This window comes from Crocodylus siamensis, chromosome 4 (genome assembly GCF_052110815.1).
Source record: "Crocodylus siamensis isolate JL-2025a chromosome 4, ASM5211081v1, whole genome shotgun sequence".
Lineage (NCBI taxonomy): Eukaryota > Metazoa > Chordata > Crocodylia > Crocodylidae > Crocodylus > Crocodylus siamensis.
In genome coordinates this window covers 47,652,776-47,670,749 of record NC_143398.1, presented here as the reverse complement: position 1 = coordinate 47,670,749, position 17,974 = coordinate 47,652,776, and the positions used below count along the sequence as shown (strand labels likewise).

General features: G+C 41.2%; 1 protein-coding gene across 4 annotated transcripts in view; it reads left to right on the top strand.

Moving 5' to 3' along the window:
- MET (MET proto-oncogene, receptor tyrosine kinase) overlaps positions 1–17,974 on the top strand; it is a 129,290-nt gene that overhangs the window by 74,650 nt on the left and 36,666 nt on the right. For all 4 annotated transcript variants that reach the window (XM_090042234.1, XM_090042235.1, XM_090042233.1 and 1 more), the window contains exons 6-10: positions 5,207–5,367; positions 6,575–6,677; positions 6,907–7,043; positions 8,995–9,159; positions 10,419–10,518. In XM_090042234.1, the coding sequence (XP_089898360.1) occupies positions 5,207–5,367; positions 6,575–6,677; positions 6,907–7,043; positions 8,995–9,159; positions 10,419–10,518 (666 nt within the window). The remainder of the gene's footprint in view (positions 1–5,206; positions 5,368–6,574; positions 6,678–6,906; positions 7,044–8,994; positions 9,160–10,418; positions 10,519–17,974) is intronic.

Sequence of the window (17,974 nt, the reverse complement as noted above, 5' to 3'; positions counted from 1 at the left end):
TTATCTGGTAGTGACTGGTAAGTTTGCAAACTTAGCCAGTATTGTTAAAAAACCACATAAACTCTAAACCAGTATCTTTTAGACTTTTATTGGCAGGGTTTTGCAGAAGGCATTTACTGGGTTTTGTGCATTTTCTATAGTGTATCTACATTTTTCCCACCATTGTTACATTTTACAGCACAATTTACAATATACAGAAAAAAGCATTTCCTTTTTAGATTGTCACTATGTTGCTGAGAGGTAGTTTATTTTTAACTTAGAATTAAATATAACAAAACATAACATATTTAGTCAAAGAATAATAGAAGTCATATTAACTTTATGACTACCAAGATAATATCTGATTTAGGTGTCTTTCAAGCTGCATCAGCATGGGTACTTGTCTTTCATCAAGCTAACAAAGAACGTAGATAGTCATTTTTAGCTCCTAGTCTATGCGGTATTCAGCTTTTAACAAAATAAGTACATTGTATGTTGAACATATCTGGATTAGGGTGTAAAAGACAAAATCAGGAAGATTAAAAATACTATTACAATGCTAGGTTTGTTCAGTGTCCCTAAACTTTATTCCTCAAAGCTTTCTAGTAGAGGTTTTGTGACTTATTGCTACTGTCAGAAGAAGCTCATAATGTGACGAATGAAAGGTGAAGAACAATTAAGATGAATGATAGACTACACGCTACCAGAAGAAATGATTTTGTAAAACTTTTCTTTTTCTTCACACATTTAAAAAAAAAAGCTATCTAATATTCTGGCAAAGCAAAAACAAGGGTGTGTTTGGTTTGTTGTTTTTTTTTGGGGCGGGGTATGTGTCACCATTCCCTCTAAGCTACACTGCCACACAGGCACGCCTGGCAGTGTAGCATGAGTGTGCCTGTGCGGCCGTGCAGCTTAGGGAATGCTGGGGGGGGGTGCGAAGCAGGCCCTATTCAATTTGGATTCAGCCCAAATAGGGGACAGTGATTTAATTAGTTGATTCAGATTACTGTCCCTGATTTGATCTGGCTAAATCCAGATCTGAAGATTCGATGCTGATTTGGAGAATCAGCAATTCGGACGTAGACACAGCTTAAAATGTTTTTTCTACATACCTTGAAGTACCAGCGTGGCTCATGAACACTGTGATGTGGGGGTGGATGGAGCATCCCACAGGAGCATGGGAGGGCCCCCCACGTGCTCGGCCATGAACCCAGAAGTAGACCGGAAGTACTTCCAGTCCACTTCTGGGTCTTCCAGAGAGCATGCAGGGGGGCCCCTGCACCCCTCAAGCTCAGTGATCGGCCATGGGGGGACCCCAGGTGCTTCCCCAGACACAGGAGACACCAGTCACTGAGCCAGGGGGCTGTAGGAGGGCCCCCCTTCACACTCCCCAGCAGACCCAGAAGTGGACCAGAAGTGCTTCTGGTCCACTTCCGGGTCTGCTGCCAAGCACGCTGGGGAGCCCCCTACACTCCTGTAGGATGCTCCATCTGCCCCACCATCGCAGCATTCACGAGATTCCTGCTACCTTGAGAGATGTAGAAAAAACATTTAAAGCTGCATCTGTATCTGAATTGCTGAATCTTTCCAAACCTTTTTGAATAGATTCAGAGGGTTCTAATTCAATTTGGAAAGATTAAAGAGTTGTCTGATTTGATTCAACTTTGGAGATTCAGCAGCCGAATCAGGCCAAATCTCCCCTGCGTTGAATCAGGGACCAAAGCTTCTCAAAGCCCGTGTGTGTGGGTGGGTGGGTGGGTGGGGGTGTGTGTGTGTGTGGGTGTGGATGTCATAGAATCACAGAAAATTATGGTTGGAAGGGACATCATGAGGTCATCTAGACCAACCCCCTGCTCAAAGCAGGACCAGTCCCAACCAGATCATCCCAGCCAAAAGTTTGTCTAGCCAGGTCTTAAAAACCTCCAAGTATGGAGATTCCACCACCTCTCTGGGTAACATGTTCCAGTGTTTTAGTACCTCTAACAATATGAGTGGCCCTTCTCTGGACCCTCTCAAGTCTAGCTTAGCTCCATCCTCTTTTGAACCACCCTTCAAGTAGTTGAAGGTCCCTATCAGGTCACCTCTCAGTCTTCTCTCTAGACTAAATAAACCTAGTTCCCTCAGCCACTCCTCACAAGTCATATGTTTCAGACCAGGCCCCTCACCATTTTTGCTGCCCTTGGCTGGACAATCTCCAATTTGTCCAAATCCTTTCTGTAGTGGAGGGCACAAACTGAACACAGTATTCTAGATGCGGCCTCACCAGTGCTAATTAGAGGGGAAGAATCACGTCCCTTGATTTACTGGCAACACATCTACCAATGCAGCCCAGTATGCTGTTAGCCTTCTTGGCAACAAGGGCATGCTGCTGGCTCATATTCAGCTTATTGTCCGCTGTAACCCCCAGGTTGTTTTCTGCAGTGCTGCTGCCCAGTCAGTCAGTCCCCAGCCTGTACTGGTACATGGGATTTTTCCTAAGTGCAGGACTTTGCACTTGTCGTTGTTGAACCTAATGATATTGCTTTTGGCCCAATCCTCCGATTTGTCGAGGCCACTCTGAATCCTAGCCCTACCCTCCAGCATATCTCCTACTCCCCCCAGCTTGGTGTCATCTGCAGACTTGCACTCTAAGGTGCACTCTAAGACATCTTCCAGGTTGTTGATGAAGATATTGAACAAAACCAGCCCCAGGACTGACCCCTGGGATTCTCCACTTGATACCAGCTGTGAACTAGACAACGAACTATTGATTATTACCCTCTGAGCCTGATGCTCCAGACAGTTTTCTATCTACCTTATAGTTCATTCATCCAACCCACGCTTCCTTAGCCTTGCTAAAATCAAAGTATACCTCATCCACTGGTCTCCCCACATCCACAGAGCCAGTCATCTCATCATAGAAAACAATCAGGTTGGTCAGGCATGACTTGCCCTTCATGAATCCATGCTGACTGTTCCTAATCACCTTTCTCTCCTCCAAGTGCATAGAAACAGATTCCTTGAGGATCTGCTTCATGATGTTTCCAGGGACTGAGGTGAGGCTGACTGGTCTATACTTCCCTAGATCCCCTTTTTCCCTTTCTTAAATATGGGCACTATGTTTGCCCTTTTCCAATCATCCAGGACCTCTCCTGATCACCATTAGTTTTCAAAGGTGATGGCCAGTGGCTCTGCAATCACATCAACCAACTCCCTCGGCACCCTCTATGCATCCCATCCAGCCCCATGGACCTGTATATATCCAGCTTTTCTAAATACAGGTTTTCCTGTCTGTATGTGGGTTCTGTGCAAATTTGCTCTTATGCGATGACCCTTTTTATACCAAAATTGGTTATATGAAAGGTAAATTCACTTTTGTGTGATTGGTGTGGTGGAAGCCTGCAGTCAGCTGCTTTGTGTGATGCACTGTGGGAGTGACCCACACCAAAATATAGTCTCCTGTGTGGACCTGTGCTCCTCGCTTGTTGTCCATGACATGTGTTTCTGTAGTTGCCATCCCCATTCTAATAGTACCCTGTGCTTGTGTGTCTGCTGTTGGTAAGTACCAAAATTGTCTTGTAAAAGTAGTAGTCATGGATCTAGGGGTCAATACAGTCAACATTTTGGAACATATCCCTATTTATTACATTGTAAAGTGGGTTCCCTTTATGCAAATTTGAGTTATGCACCGTTTTCCATGAATGCATGTACAGCATCAAGGAAGGGAAACCTGTAGTCCCTAATCTGTTCTTTCACCACTGCTTGCTGTTCACTTCCTCCCCAGACTGTGCTGCCTAATGCAGTAGTATGGGATCTGACCTTACCTGTGAAGACTGAGGCAAAAAATGCATTAAGCAGTTTAGCCTTTTCTGCATCCTCTGTCACAAGGTTGCCTCCCCTATTCATAAGGGACCTACACTTTCCCTGATCCTCCTCTTGCTACCAAGGTACTTGTAGAAACCCTTCTTGTTACCCTTCACATCCCTTGCCAGCTGCAATTCCAATTGCGTTTTGGCCTTCCTGACTTAACCTCTGCTCATCCCATCTCAGTGCTCTTATATTCGTCCCTAGTTATTTGTCCAGGTTTCCACTTCTTATAAGCTTCCTTTTTGTGATTTAGTTTACTGGAGAATTCCATGCTAAGTCAAGGTGGTCGTCTGTCATACTTGCTGGTCTTCCTGCGCATCAGGATGGTATGTTCCGGCACTCTTAATCAGGCCTCTTTAAAATACAACCAGCTTTCCTGGACTCCTCTTCCCCTCAGACTGGCTTCCCAGGGGATCCTGCCCATGAGTTCCCTAAGTGAGTCAAAGTCTGCTTTTCTGTAGTCCAGGGTCCTTACTGTGCTGCTCTCCATCCTTCCTTTCCTCAGGATCCTGAACTATATCATCTTGTGGTCACTGATGCCCATCCACTACTACATTCCCCACCTATTCTTCCCTGTTTGTGAGCAGCAGGTTCAGAAGAGCATGGCTCCTAGCTGGCCACTTAGGCACTTGTACCAGGAAGTTGTCCCCAACACTCTCCAAAAACTTCCTGGATTGCCTGTGCACTGCTGTATTGCCCTCCCAGCCATAGGCAACATGTAGAGGGGCATGGGGGGGGCATGTGCCCCCCTTGAGAGTGAGCACTCCAGCTGGTAGGGAAGCACGGAAAGCACTCATGCCCTGCCTGAAATTGGCTGTGTTGGCAGGATGTCAGCAGCAGAAGTGGCACTTCTGCAACAGTCATGACACTGGTGCGCCCGGCAACCAGCTGCTGGGGGATCCCCCCCAGCCCCTGGTCATACCCCGCTGGTGCCCCCCAGATTTGGGAGGCACCAGTCACCCATGCTCCCAGCAGACATCAGAGTAGTGGAAGTCCCCCATGAGAACCAGGGCATGTGATTGGGAAATTTATGCTAGCTGTTTGAAGAAAGACTTATCTACCACTTCCTCCTGGTCTGTTGGTCTATAGCAAACACCCACCATGATATCACCCCTGTTGCTCTCCCCTCTGACCCTAACCAGAAACTTTCAACAGACCTATCACCAGTTTCATACTGGAGCTCTGAGCAATCGTATGGCTCTTTTACGCAAAGTGCAAGTCCTCCTCCTCTTCTCCAAAGCCTGTCCTTCCTGAACAGTTTGTACCCATCCATGACAGTGCTCCAGTCATGGGAACCATCCCACCAAGTCTCTGTTATTCCAAATATATATGCATGTGTGTGTGTGTGTATGTATTTATGTATATATTTATTTTCTTATAGATATTTCCAAGCAGTGCTCCATTAGAAGGCGGGACAAGGCTAACATTATGTGGATGGGACTTTGGATTCAGCAGAAATAACAGGCTTAACTTAAAACATACAGAAATTCTTATTGGAGGGAAGCTTTGTACTTTGGAAGAAAAAGCTAGCAACAAAAACAAGTAAGAGCACCTAAAATGTCTTGTAATCCTACAACCTGTAAACCTCTCCTGTAATCTCTACTTGTTAAGTGAAGCATCTGGCATTCTTTAATTCTCAGGTTTCAGACAGAAAAGTAATACAGTAACAATATCAGCTTCTCATGTAGTGTAATCTATTTGGGAACATGCTGGAGGTTCAGTGTCCTAGTAAATGCTGAGCTTTCCTTCAGTAGTCTTTATTATGATTGTCCATTAGCTTTTGGTCCTCATTTGTGTTACTTGGCAGGAGTAAAAGGATTCTTGGATAGTTCAGCTTGTTCCAGTTAGCAAAATCCCAGAAAATGATACATTCCCTTGGTCAGGATCCCTCAGGCTCAGTTTTGTCATATCGCTCTCTCTCAAATTTGTAAAGCTTCTGGGAGATAACAAGAGGATACAAACACAGTTGTCATCAGTAGGCTGGAGACTCACAGCTGTACCTTTCCGGAGACTCACAGCTGTACCTTTCCTGTTCCTCAGATGCTAACAACGGTATGAGGATGAAAGGCTTAAACTCTGTAGAAACGAGATAGATGTGATGCCATTTGGCACTTTGAGGACCTCACAAATGCTATGAACATTCTTTCTCAACTGAGAGCCACTGTCCACATGGGTCTTACTTGATACATTTCTCCTCTATTCACATAGAGCAACAGGAGCTAGAAAGCTAGGCAAGAAATTACCCTCTTTCCTCTAAGACAGGGACTGCATGATCATGACATTGCTGGTCTCCTTACAGTTTATTATGGCAAGAAAATAATTTAAGGAGAAAGAATAGACTACCTGTGAGATCATATAAATATGTATAATTAATTCCTGGGTAATATGTTCATTCATTTTCTCAGTAATATGCGACTTTCCATGATTCTGTTGTCTAAGAAAATTAAGCACTAAGGAGAATTTTAAAAACAAAAGAAATTTTACATGAATAGAGACATTTGTTTTTCACTCACATACTCAATGTTTTCAGTGTATGTTTCATATATCAAGCATTGCCTTTTCTGGCTAAATGCAAACTTTACAGTGGTATGAAGTTTAGCATGATGATAAGGAATCACAGGTCATTCAAGTAGTTATTTCTAAAGCATTTGTGACTTGGGAAGACTTACTATTTTGAGTTAATATATGGATACCCTTCTTTAATCATGCCAGAAAAGAATTAATACCATCTTGATTTTCATTTTTAAAGGCTGGAGTGCAGTGTCGCTGCTGCAAATAGCACAAGTTTGAATATATCCAGCAGTGTTTCAAGTGGACATGGCACATCACTATTCAATACATTTTCCTATGTGGTAAGCATTATGATTAAAATTTTAGCACCAAAATTAACCTCATTATTCATTAAGACAGGAGGCAGGTAACTGGAGTAGACAGGCCATATGTGCAATCCTATATGCCAATTTCTGTGCTCTTTTTATCTGTATTTTTTGCCTCAGAATGTGAAATGTGTTAGGATTTTTTAAATGTGTTTTTAAGATCTTGAAACAATTTAACAAGCTAAATTCCTATTTTTCCCCTTAGAACCCGGTCATAACACATATCTCTCCTACTTATGGTCCCAAGTCTGGTGGAACATTATTAACTGTAGCTGGGAAATACCTAACCACTGGAAAAAACAGGAGGATTCTTATTGGTGGGAAACAATGCACCATAGAAAGGTAGTGTACTCACAAGACAGTATTTGCTTTTTATAAAGAATTGAGTTTGATTAAATGCTTGTGGCATGGAAAGTTAAGGAGCCCTAATACTGGTATGTGTTCTTGCCCTTGCTGCCAGCAGTATTTACATATTTTTATTTTTGCTAATCATTTGTTTAAAAAACAAAAATAATGGCAGCAATAGGGCCAGAATTCAGTCCTATTTTCTTCTCCTAGAGTGCCCTAACCACTTGGCCAAAGTGGTTTCTTTTCTTGCTCTTCTGGCCCCAGGAATCTTGTAATCTTGGTTGCCCATTGGCTAGCTTCAGCAGGAAAGTGGGAGGCCTTCCCAAACTGATCTGAATTGCAACAGAGCTAATTCAGAAAAGAAGTACTGAAATGACTGGCCTGAATTGCTTCTGAGTGCACACAGACCCATGTCAAGGCACTTACTAAATCTAGGTGCTTAAGTGGTTTTGTAACCACTGAGTGAACTCAGTTTGTAGTGTTTTTTTATAATGCAGATACCAAAATTCTATGTAAGTCCTGCTTAGGTGCCTTAGAAGGGGATTAGGCAAGTGTCCCAATGTCCTGCAATTGGTCTACATTTTGAGTCTCTTCATGGTTCCACAGAGTCCTACTGGCAACATTTCACACTTGTGGAGAGCATGAAGGAATAAATACAGCTAGTTAAAGTACAGAACTCAGAATTTGGATGTGAATTTTGCCACTGGGAGCCCTGATTTCTTGTCTTCTCTTAGACAAGTCATTTAAGATCTCTATAGCTGCAAAACTGAGGTGCCTAATTCCAAATTTTAGGCACCACTGTGATACTCAAAAGCCCAGTTCAGGAGCCATCTAACACCAGAGAGAACTTAAGTTCCTAGGTGTCTACATTTCTGCCAGGGAACATGTACATAACCACAGTGTACAGTCTGGCGTCACACCTAAACTATGGCACCTTCTTACCCCAGGCGTTCCTCGCCTATGTTTACCATGGAGCCTAATTCAGTAGACAAGCTCCAAGCACATGTACTAGTTTAGGGAAAAGACAGACCTTTTGGAGCTGGCTGGTATTTGTAAATCATTTTGCCCAATAGCTTGTTGTTAAGGGCACTCAGCTGGGAAGTGGGAAATTTTTTTGCAAATTCTCGCTCTGCCTCCTTTGAAAAACAACATAAACCTAGGTCTCCTGCCTTCCTAAAGAAGAGGCAGTAGTGTAAAGATGACAGAGCAACTGATGCAGCAGCCCCAGGCACCAATTTTGGGGTACAAGGAAGGGCAGGAAATAGCAGCTGCCTCTGCAACTACATGCAGCTGCAGACAGAAGTCACTGGTGACTCTGTGTATTGCAACTGCCCCAGACACCCAGGCAACTTGTTATGCCTCTGCTATGGAGTGTAGTAGTATGGCCCTTTTCCCCAATTCTTTACTTGCAGTTGTTCTACTAAATTATATTTATTTATTTATTAGATGGGGGATGGAAGATGGGTGAGGTGTACACTGATTCTAAATTTGTTACCTGCAAGAATCAGTTTCACCTCCCTGCTGATATTTTCTGAAAACAAAATTCCAGCTGTGCTTCATGTAGCCCAGTGGTTCTCACTTATTTGCCACAGTGGGCCATACTTTCAGCTCTCAATGTGTTATGTGGGCCCCACCCACACAACTTACTTCCTGTGTATCCATTTAACAGAATGTCATATGGACCACAGCAGTGTGATGACTGGGTCACTTGTAGCCCTCCAGCCACAATTTGAGAACCACTGATATAGCCAGTCTGCAAGACTGATATTTCAGTCTCTTCTCACCAGGGATAGGCTGGAAAGACAAGGATAACTGCAACGTAAAGAATATTTAACATAAATGACATTCCTTCATCCTCTAATATTTAGTTGTCCAGGCCCCTACCCTGCAGTGTGCTCATGTCACATTACAAGTTCCCTGACTTTTTTCTGTACTTTCATTTCAGGGTATCTGATAGCATTGTAGAATGTTATACTCCTGCACAAAAAATTCCATCAGAATATCCTGTTAAAATGGAAATTGACTTAGCTATTCGAAAAACTAAAGATCATTTTACATACAGAGAAGACCCCATTGTTTTAAAAATCTATCCAACCAAATCTTTTCTTAGGTAAGTAAAAGTTTCTCATAGAAATGGGAGAGAAGAATGACACTGTTGTACAGTAATCTATCAAAAGAAATTGCATTTTTATCTCTATCTGCCATGCCAATTGCTTCTATTATGGTCCAGTTGCAGAGGGCAGATCATTTCCTTTCAAAGGTGAATGGGAGAATTTTTTGTCAATTTTTAATGTTATTTGACTCCTCACTGTTGTTGAGTGTACCTGTAATGTCCAGCTGAGATGCATCTATTGTAATTGCAAAATGCACCTTGCATGCTATATTTAGACATTCCAGTGATTAATGTACATGTCATCTTAACATGCAAATTCAATAGAACAGCAGATTAATTTTAAAGAGCACAGCATATGTACCATATTGCTCTGATTATAAGTTGTCCCTAAATTTAAGATGATCCCACATTTTCAGATTTGATGTAAGAAAAGCAGCTTTAGGTATAAGGCAATTACTACAGATGTAGAACTTGAACAGTAGTTGCTTACAAAATCCTACAAGATATTAAGTAACCAAAGGGAAGGCTACGAGGGTAAAATGCCATAAAAATACTGTCTTATATTTTATTTCATGCACAAAAATATTTTGAGCACAGAAGTCAAGATTCTTTGGAGTCCCATTTATAAACGTCAACTTTGCATAATAGTCAGGTATAATTTTTAGGGTTATTCTGGATGAAAGAAAAGAGCTACAACTTATGGTACATATTGATATGTATGCATGTGTGATTATGTGTATACACATACATATATCTATATATATATACATATATCTATAGAGAGAGAGATTTGTATATATCTATATGTATATAGAGAGAGAAATAGCATTATATAGATATGTTTTAAAATTATATAATTGTATTACCTCTAACACAAACTATCTGTCCTTGCAAAGAAGTAAAAAATGAAAAGGAAATATTTTTTGATACCTTTGAAAGCAGTGATTTAAATGGGTTAGAAATACTTGGGATTCCTTTGTATCCTCCTTCAGTTGCACATCTCCTTTTATTTTCTGCTCTCTCAAAAAAATGTATTTATTGTATGTTTCTTTCTGTCTCTTTAATTTTTACATCCAAGGCAAAGAGAACTTAATTCTCAAAATAATACTTTAAGAGACACCGCAACTTTTATTTGAAACTCACCCTTCATGTTTTTATTTTACTTTTAGACTGTTGTTTAATCTAAAATGTATTTGATTATATGGCTCTTTATAGAAAATACAGTTACTGAAATAATTATTTTTAATTCTCACCAGCGGTGGAAGTACAATCACAGCTTATGGAATCAACCTGAATTCTGTGTGTTTTCCTCAGATGGTAATCACTGTACCTAAGCTAGGGAAGAACTTCACTGTGGTAAGTCAGTCTCTGGGATGGTAAAATTTAATCTCAATATATTCTGAATATCTCTGTTCTCTTTGGTCAAAAGTGCTTGTTTGCAACTTGTACCTTGAGGCCCTGACTAGAAGTTTTTCTGTTGACTTCGCTAAGAACCAGATAAGACAGGATGAAAATGTCATTATGATGGTTCCCCTGCATGCAGCAAAGATCAGTGATACTTTGAAAATTAAAAACAAATAATAATTTAGCCATAACAATGAAGATAACATGTAAAGGTTGGTATAAGGGATTGTTGCAAGGAGAAATAATATTGGCGGAGTCATTTTATTTAAGAAATTTTAAGGCCAGTTTGTGCTACTGTCGAAGTCAACTGTAAGCCTCCACTTGACTTCATTGTCAAGGACTGTATACTTGAATGTTGATACTATGTAATTTAAATTGCAGAGCACTATTTAATAAAAAAAGATTTCATTATAAGTATGAATAAAAATAACACCACAAATTTGTATAATTTTAAAATAAAACATTGTGAAAATTAAAATGTATAAAACAGTACAAGTTTAAAAAAGTCAGCTACAGTACAAAAAAAATTTTTTTAAGTAGTTCAGTTATTAACAAGTAATATCCAGGCATATAGACTCAGGTTCATAGTGTTCATTGTTTTTGAACTAATGCTAAAAAATATCATGGTATTTTGTACTGTTTATTTTAGCCAGCCCTAACCTGGGACTCTTAATTTTGTGCGTACAGTTTTGACCTGCAAACAAACGCACTACAGTGAATTTGGGGTACGACTGGTAACATTAAGGCAGTGCTTCCAGCTGCGCTCATCATTCAGTATGAATGTAGAACTCCAGGTGTGAGTACTTATAGGGAAAAAATTGAACCTGTAAAGTAGGAGCTCATTGCTGAAATCAACTGCTGTGTTATGTGTTGAGACTGGGTGCTTGGGGTTTCTTCCTTTCAAAATGAAGTAAGATTGTTCACATTCTTGCTTGTTCACATTCTTTCTTTTTACTTGTGAGCACATGTAAAATCACTTCAGGGCTTATCTTGAATCCCTTGCTTATTAAAATTCTCACTGATTTCAGAAAGAATCTGGGGTGTGTTAGGAATTCAGATTTTTACCTGGTTCAGATTTTCTTAAAAGTATAAAGAAAACATTGAGTAAAATTCTATTTTTCAAAATAAGATAGATAAATAAGATACCTGAATTTGGCAGCTCTCTCAGGCTCCATACAGATCTCAGGGGGACTTCTGCTCATTGCATTTAGTAACACCTGAATGATCAGATAGAACTGTAGGGTGTGTGCAGATGAAGCAGGGGCCCTAAATTGAAGCAGTGGGTTTTTAAAAACACCACTTGAATTTAGGGCCCTTTAAACCCCCTTGTCATGCACACACCCAAACTTATCTGCCTCTCTGGCAGTGGGGAGGGGAGGGTGAGATGCTGGCAAGATGAGGGTGAGAGTGGTCCCTGGGCTGCAGGGGGGGCTGGTGCTTCCCTCCATGGCAGCCACAGCACCCTCACCCTCCCCAGCAGCACCCACCCACAGACACTCAGCTCAGGTGGTCCCCAGGGGGCACTACAGCCACAGGGGGAAGCACTGGGCCCCCGCACAGCCCATGCAGGCAGGCAGGCTCCAAGGGCGGGGGAAAAAAAAGATCAGGCTCACCACTTTTCTTGGGCAGAGCCTGCTTTCCTGGGCTGCTGCCAGGCTGCCTGCACGGGCTTCCTGCAGAGCCGTGGAGCTGCATGAAGCCCAGTGCTTCACTCCATGGCTGTAGGGCAGCAAACAAAAACTCCCCAGAAGAGTTTTAGTTTGCTGTGCCCCGAGTCATTTAAGGTGCATTACACTGCTGAATTTGCAACATCAGCTGGAATGCACAATACACTGCCAATGTGTGCAAACACAAACTCCATTAAAATAGTGTAAAAGCATTTAACCTGCTTTAAAGTGTTGTGCACACATGCCCCTCATTTTGTGTACACATGGCCATAGAGTCCTCTCCTTCACAAGATTCTTCGAATACTAGGGAACAATCTGTCTGTTTTAAACAGTAGCTTACTCCCCTCCTCTTCTGTCTGTGAAGAATTACCTCTCTTGCCTTGACCTGCCTCTAAAAAATAATGGGGGCAAGGATAATCAAAATTATCTTTGATACTGTTCAGCGTAATTTATTTCTGGCATCAAAAGTGTATGTGGTACAAGGACATGTAGGATCAGGTCTGCCCATAAATAGGTTTGTCTGCTATAAAAGGTGGGTCTCTTTAAAGGATAAACTGGAGCCTAAAAGTATCCAGGCAGTGGTCCTATTCCTCTGCACTGCCTCTGGAGACCCCGACTTCCTGTGTTTCTGTGGCAACCAAGATGATGTGTTGCTGCTATTTGCTTCCCCACAAGCCTTTGTCCCCAGATAACTCCTTCAATAGCTCCACACCATGATGGGAAAAGGTTTAAAATGGTCAGGTAGAGTTGAAGGGGCCTCAGTAGATTATCTAACCCCCATCACCTTGTGCAGCAGAGAAAGGGTACTTAGGCCATATCTGGCATATTTGTCTAACTTGTCCTTAAAAACTCTTGCAAATGAGAACCCACAACCTCCCCAGTTCCCTCCTCTAGAGAGATGCCTCTCCAGCTGCTTAACTCTACCTCATAGGAGAAAGTTTTTCCTTGTATTGCATCTAAATTTTCTTTCAGCAAATGAAGCCAATTTATTCTTCTCCTTCCCTCAGGGATCACGAAGAACAATTGATCACCATCTTTGTTGTTACCTCTCGCATGCTGAAAGGCTGTTACCATGTCCTTCTCTTCTTTTTTCTAGACTAAACAAAACCAGTTCCTTCAACCTTTCCACATAGGTCATGTTTTCCAAACCTCTTATTCTTTTTACTCTCCTCTGGATTTGCTCCAATTTGTCTATGTGTCTCTTAAAGCATGCTTCTTAAAGGGCTGTTCTTCTCAGTCCTTTGAAGAGGTTAGTATTAGACCTGGTCACAAAATGTGACTTGGAACAGTTTTCCATTAGAGAATGTAGTTTCATGGGAGTGCGTCAACTTCAACATTTTTTTCTACATGTTTAAATAAATTACTTTGACTTTCTTGCTTCAGTTCAATAATATTGAAACATTCCATTATGATTAAATGTCTAGTTTCAACTTTTTCATTATGATTCATTTCATTTCAGATTAAACCATATTAAAATATTAATTTTGATAGTGTGCTTGTATATATATTTAATATTCTATAATATACATTTTATCTTCTTGAAATTAACTTTTCAGCATTATTAAAAATATGATTCAACATTATTGATTTACAGTGTTTTAATGTTTCCAGATCAAAGCTTTTGGAAATTTCTGTTCAAAGGGATGTTTCTCATTCCATTCCAGTAAGGAACAAAATCCATTCTCAAATGGTGGGATTTTCTGCAAAATATAAATATGCCCTTTCGCTGTCTTATGGCCATTTGGTGGGGCAAGTCACAGCCTCTTCTCTCTTCCTACTCCGCCCTTGCAATAGCTTTATACAATCTAACCTTTGGCATCTCCAAAGGAATTTTGAATTTTTGTTCACAAAACAAAATCCCTGTAGCCTCTGCTCTAGGTCTTGCTAGTGTATATCTTCTATTCCCTAAGCATTTGAGGTCAATATTTACTCTTTGAAAGCCTGTAGTTTGCATTGATTTCCTAATAGCAAGCAAGTGGTCATATGGGAATCCTTTACTACAGATGGACCAGTGCATCCATTAATTTGGATTTCTATTTCCACTTAAACTTTTCAATTTAAGAAAGTCCCAAGATGTCTGTGGATATAAAATTAGGAAATACTTTTTTATGCAGAGTCCCACACCTCCACAGCCTTTAAGATACAAGACCAGATCCTGTTCCACCTTTAAAATGTCTAAGGGCTTCTCTACACTGTGGCAGCAGCAAGTCTCAGTACCAGGGCATGCTGCAGACATCAAAAGTAAGGCAGTGCATCTGTTTTGGTCATCTCTCTGCACTCGTGAGCCCTTGGTGTCTGGCATGCCTGTAAATGTTCACTGAAGACATGTCCAGAGGAGTCTCACTGGCTTGCTTACAGGTTTGGGGTATGCCTGAGCTTGTATGTATGTGTGGTTTGGAGTGTGCCTATGCATGTGAAAGGAGGAACCAGAGAGAACCTAGTTTATGTTATGGTCCATATATCTGACAGACTGGAAATATGTGCCATGTCAAATGGCCACGTTTCTTCTCTATTTTATCCAAAAGATGAATAGAACAGAAAGAAGGGCAAAGGTCACTGAATCATTAATATTGACTAGTGCATGGGCCTGAACTGTAGCACTGGCATTCTGTGACAAATCTTCAGGATCCACAGGCTCAGTAAAGTAACCTTTATCTTCTTTTCAGCTAGTAAGAACAGTCTGAAATGGGAGGCTGCACTTCCCCAATCCAGCCACTGCATTCTTATCCCTACTTATCATTTCCTTCTTCAACGGGTCACTGAGAAATCACTCTAGCCTCTGAGATACACAGCAGAGATAGTTTAGAAGACTTCCAATTTGCCCTACATTTCATCTATCTTTCACTCATTGGAAAATGCCAAGATTTAAAACTTTGTATCCGAGGTGAAAATATCCCCTCCACCACTTCTGACTGCCTCAGATCCTGTAACACAAACCATATTTGCCCCATCTTACCTGGGTCAGCTGCTGGGTGACCCCTTAAAGCTTGAAGATCTTCCTCCACATTTTTTCTGTTATTGTGTCAGGTGAAAAAATCAAATTGGGAATCAGGTTCTGTAGGTCAGGTTTGAATTAATTGCCTCACGGGTCATATTTTATGAATGAAGCAAGAATACATACCTTTAAGTGGTGAGTCACATGCATTGTGTGAAGGGTTATTATTCCCTGCTGAGTGTATTATTTGCTTATTCTTGTGAAACACTCCACATTTTTGGCATCATTTTTTTCCATATATTTTTCAGCTGAGAATTGCAGTCAGAAAAAGATACAGCTTTAGCTTTTAAAGTAAATGTATTTTAAAGCCTAATTAAATAAAAGTTAAAGGTGCTGCCTGATAGGCAGTATCTTAATTGAGTAGGCAATAAATTGAATTACAGGTTTTTCCTTATAGATTCTCAATCCAATATTTCTTGAAAACTAAACCATCATATTCTTCAATTGCTAAAACCAATTTCAAGGTAAAAATGTCATGTCAAATCATGTAACAATAAGGGCATCGCAAATAAGATTTTTCTTGACCTTACCAATCAGTCACATTGCATCACCTCTAAAGAGTATTATTAGATTTTTGTCATTCTCTGAGAGCGTCCCTTTCACAGACTAGCCTGATGAAGTAAAGTATCTGATTCCAGCAGATAGCCGCAAACAAAGTTATGAATACCACTGCTATTAATTTAAAAGACATCACTACTCTGCAGTAGATAAAATGTATAATGAATTCACATTAATCAAATATAAGTACAATGATTACCTAAAAAGTATTTGATTTTATAAGTGTGTGTGTGTGTGTGTGTGTGTGTGTGTGTGTGTGTGTGTGTGTAGAACAGTACATACACACACATACACAGTTATGTGCCCTATATTCTTTATCAAGCTTTTTCTGTATTTCATAATGCTAGATAATCATTTGAGGCATAATTGTTCATTTCAAGAAGAAAATAATACTGGATCACTTTATTTGCCATAATTTAATATCTCTAGATAGGCATAAATGGGTACGTTCAACAGTGCTGCCATCAGTGTTCCCTCCCGCTGTGTAGTTTCCCACTGATTGCACACAAAATGATTTTATTTTGAAATTATGTTAATTTCTGAAACACTCGTGTATATATATAGTTTGACCAATAACAAATTATTGGCATCTTTCATGACTTTAGTATATTATAGCAATTAAAATGATAAAGTATTATTTTCATGATAAATTCTATCACTAATATACTTACTCAAATAATTATCTCTAGGTTCATGCAGTGAAGAAAAAAGTGTCATAGAGCATAGGTCACATTATTTTCAAAAGGAGCAAAGCAGTAGCTGGTGTAAACACTAGAAATATAGAGGTAAATGCTACTTTTTGTTGAAATAATATAGATGTTAAAAGGGTTGCACAGGTATGAGCAAGTGTGCACTTCCACCCCACTGTCATGCTGGAATTCCACTGACCTTCACCTTGCCTCCGTACTTGCCTGCCACACCCTGATGGTAGAATTATATTCAGGAGAATGGATGACTCTCTGTGAATATCCGTCTGCCAGGATCACTGTTCTTCCACAGGGTTCCACGTCCCCTATACCCTGCCCCTTTCCTCTCAGGCTGATGATAGATATTCCCCGTTGGTCTTGAGGTGGGGAATGCCTAGTAAAGTCTCTTCTTGGGTTTGGTTCTTTAATCCGCAGTTCCTCGACGCTTGCTTCCTCTGGCTGACTCTCTCTTTGCACTTAATGAATAGGGTTATCTTGTGTCTGCCTTCTCTCTTCTCTCTCTTTCAGTTGTTGTCTCTGTTTCCCTTTGTGCAACTCAAAATTCCTGGAGTTATCTCTGGATTCATATATTTAACTCTTTCTCACCTCTTCCCAGCCTTACTTCAGGCTACACAGCCTTAGTTGTTCTGAGGAGCCCAGGTGCAGGACCTAGCCCTGTTTAACCATAAATCAAGCCCTCTGGAGATCCTTCTCCCCAACAGCCCTTCATTGACACACAGAAAGTAAATCAAGGAGGAATTTCCTAGTCACAGTCTCCAGTGTTTCTAATTTTTCTCCAAAAAGAAAAAGATCACTCTTGCTTCTTCTTGGCCTTGATGACTCTCACCAGCTGGCTAAGGCCCTGCTTTTCTTCTCCTTGGTGTACCATGCAAATTTCTTCTTTGCTCTGGCCACCTCAGTTTCCCTCTAAGCTCCAGTCCTCTTGGCGGGTCCTTTCCCCACCCTGTTCCCCATATGCTTCCTTTCCCCACCCCGTTCCTACCAGCCATCCTGCATGGCCCCAGCTCTAGGGATTGGCTGGGATGACCCACATTACCCCACCATCTGCTGTCACTTATCCTCTGGGAGGGCATGGTTGATGCCCACTCATGGCTCGTCCAAGTCTTGACAACTCATGAAGTTTTGGCCAATGGAGATCCCTTCTCCCTGGGTCCTCACAGGCTCCTGATCTCACTGGGTTGTCAATGCTTCAGGGGATGCTGAACCTTTCTTTGGCACCCTTCTTTAAACTCTGTGGTCTCCTTTTTGGGCCAATCAGTGCAGGCTCCCTGGGGCATGTGTTTTCATGCCCCAGGTACCTGACTGTTTCCTGGGTTTTCCCCAGACCTTCCCAGTGCACTGGGGACATGCCACTCGTCTGGACCTGTCCAGGTAAGTTTCCCAGCAGCACAGCTGGCTTTGTGGGGGTATAGCAGGGGCTTGGCCCCAGCCTCTGCTACAACAGATATATCTGATGACAGAATTTGGTCTATAAAACCAAA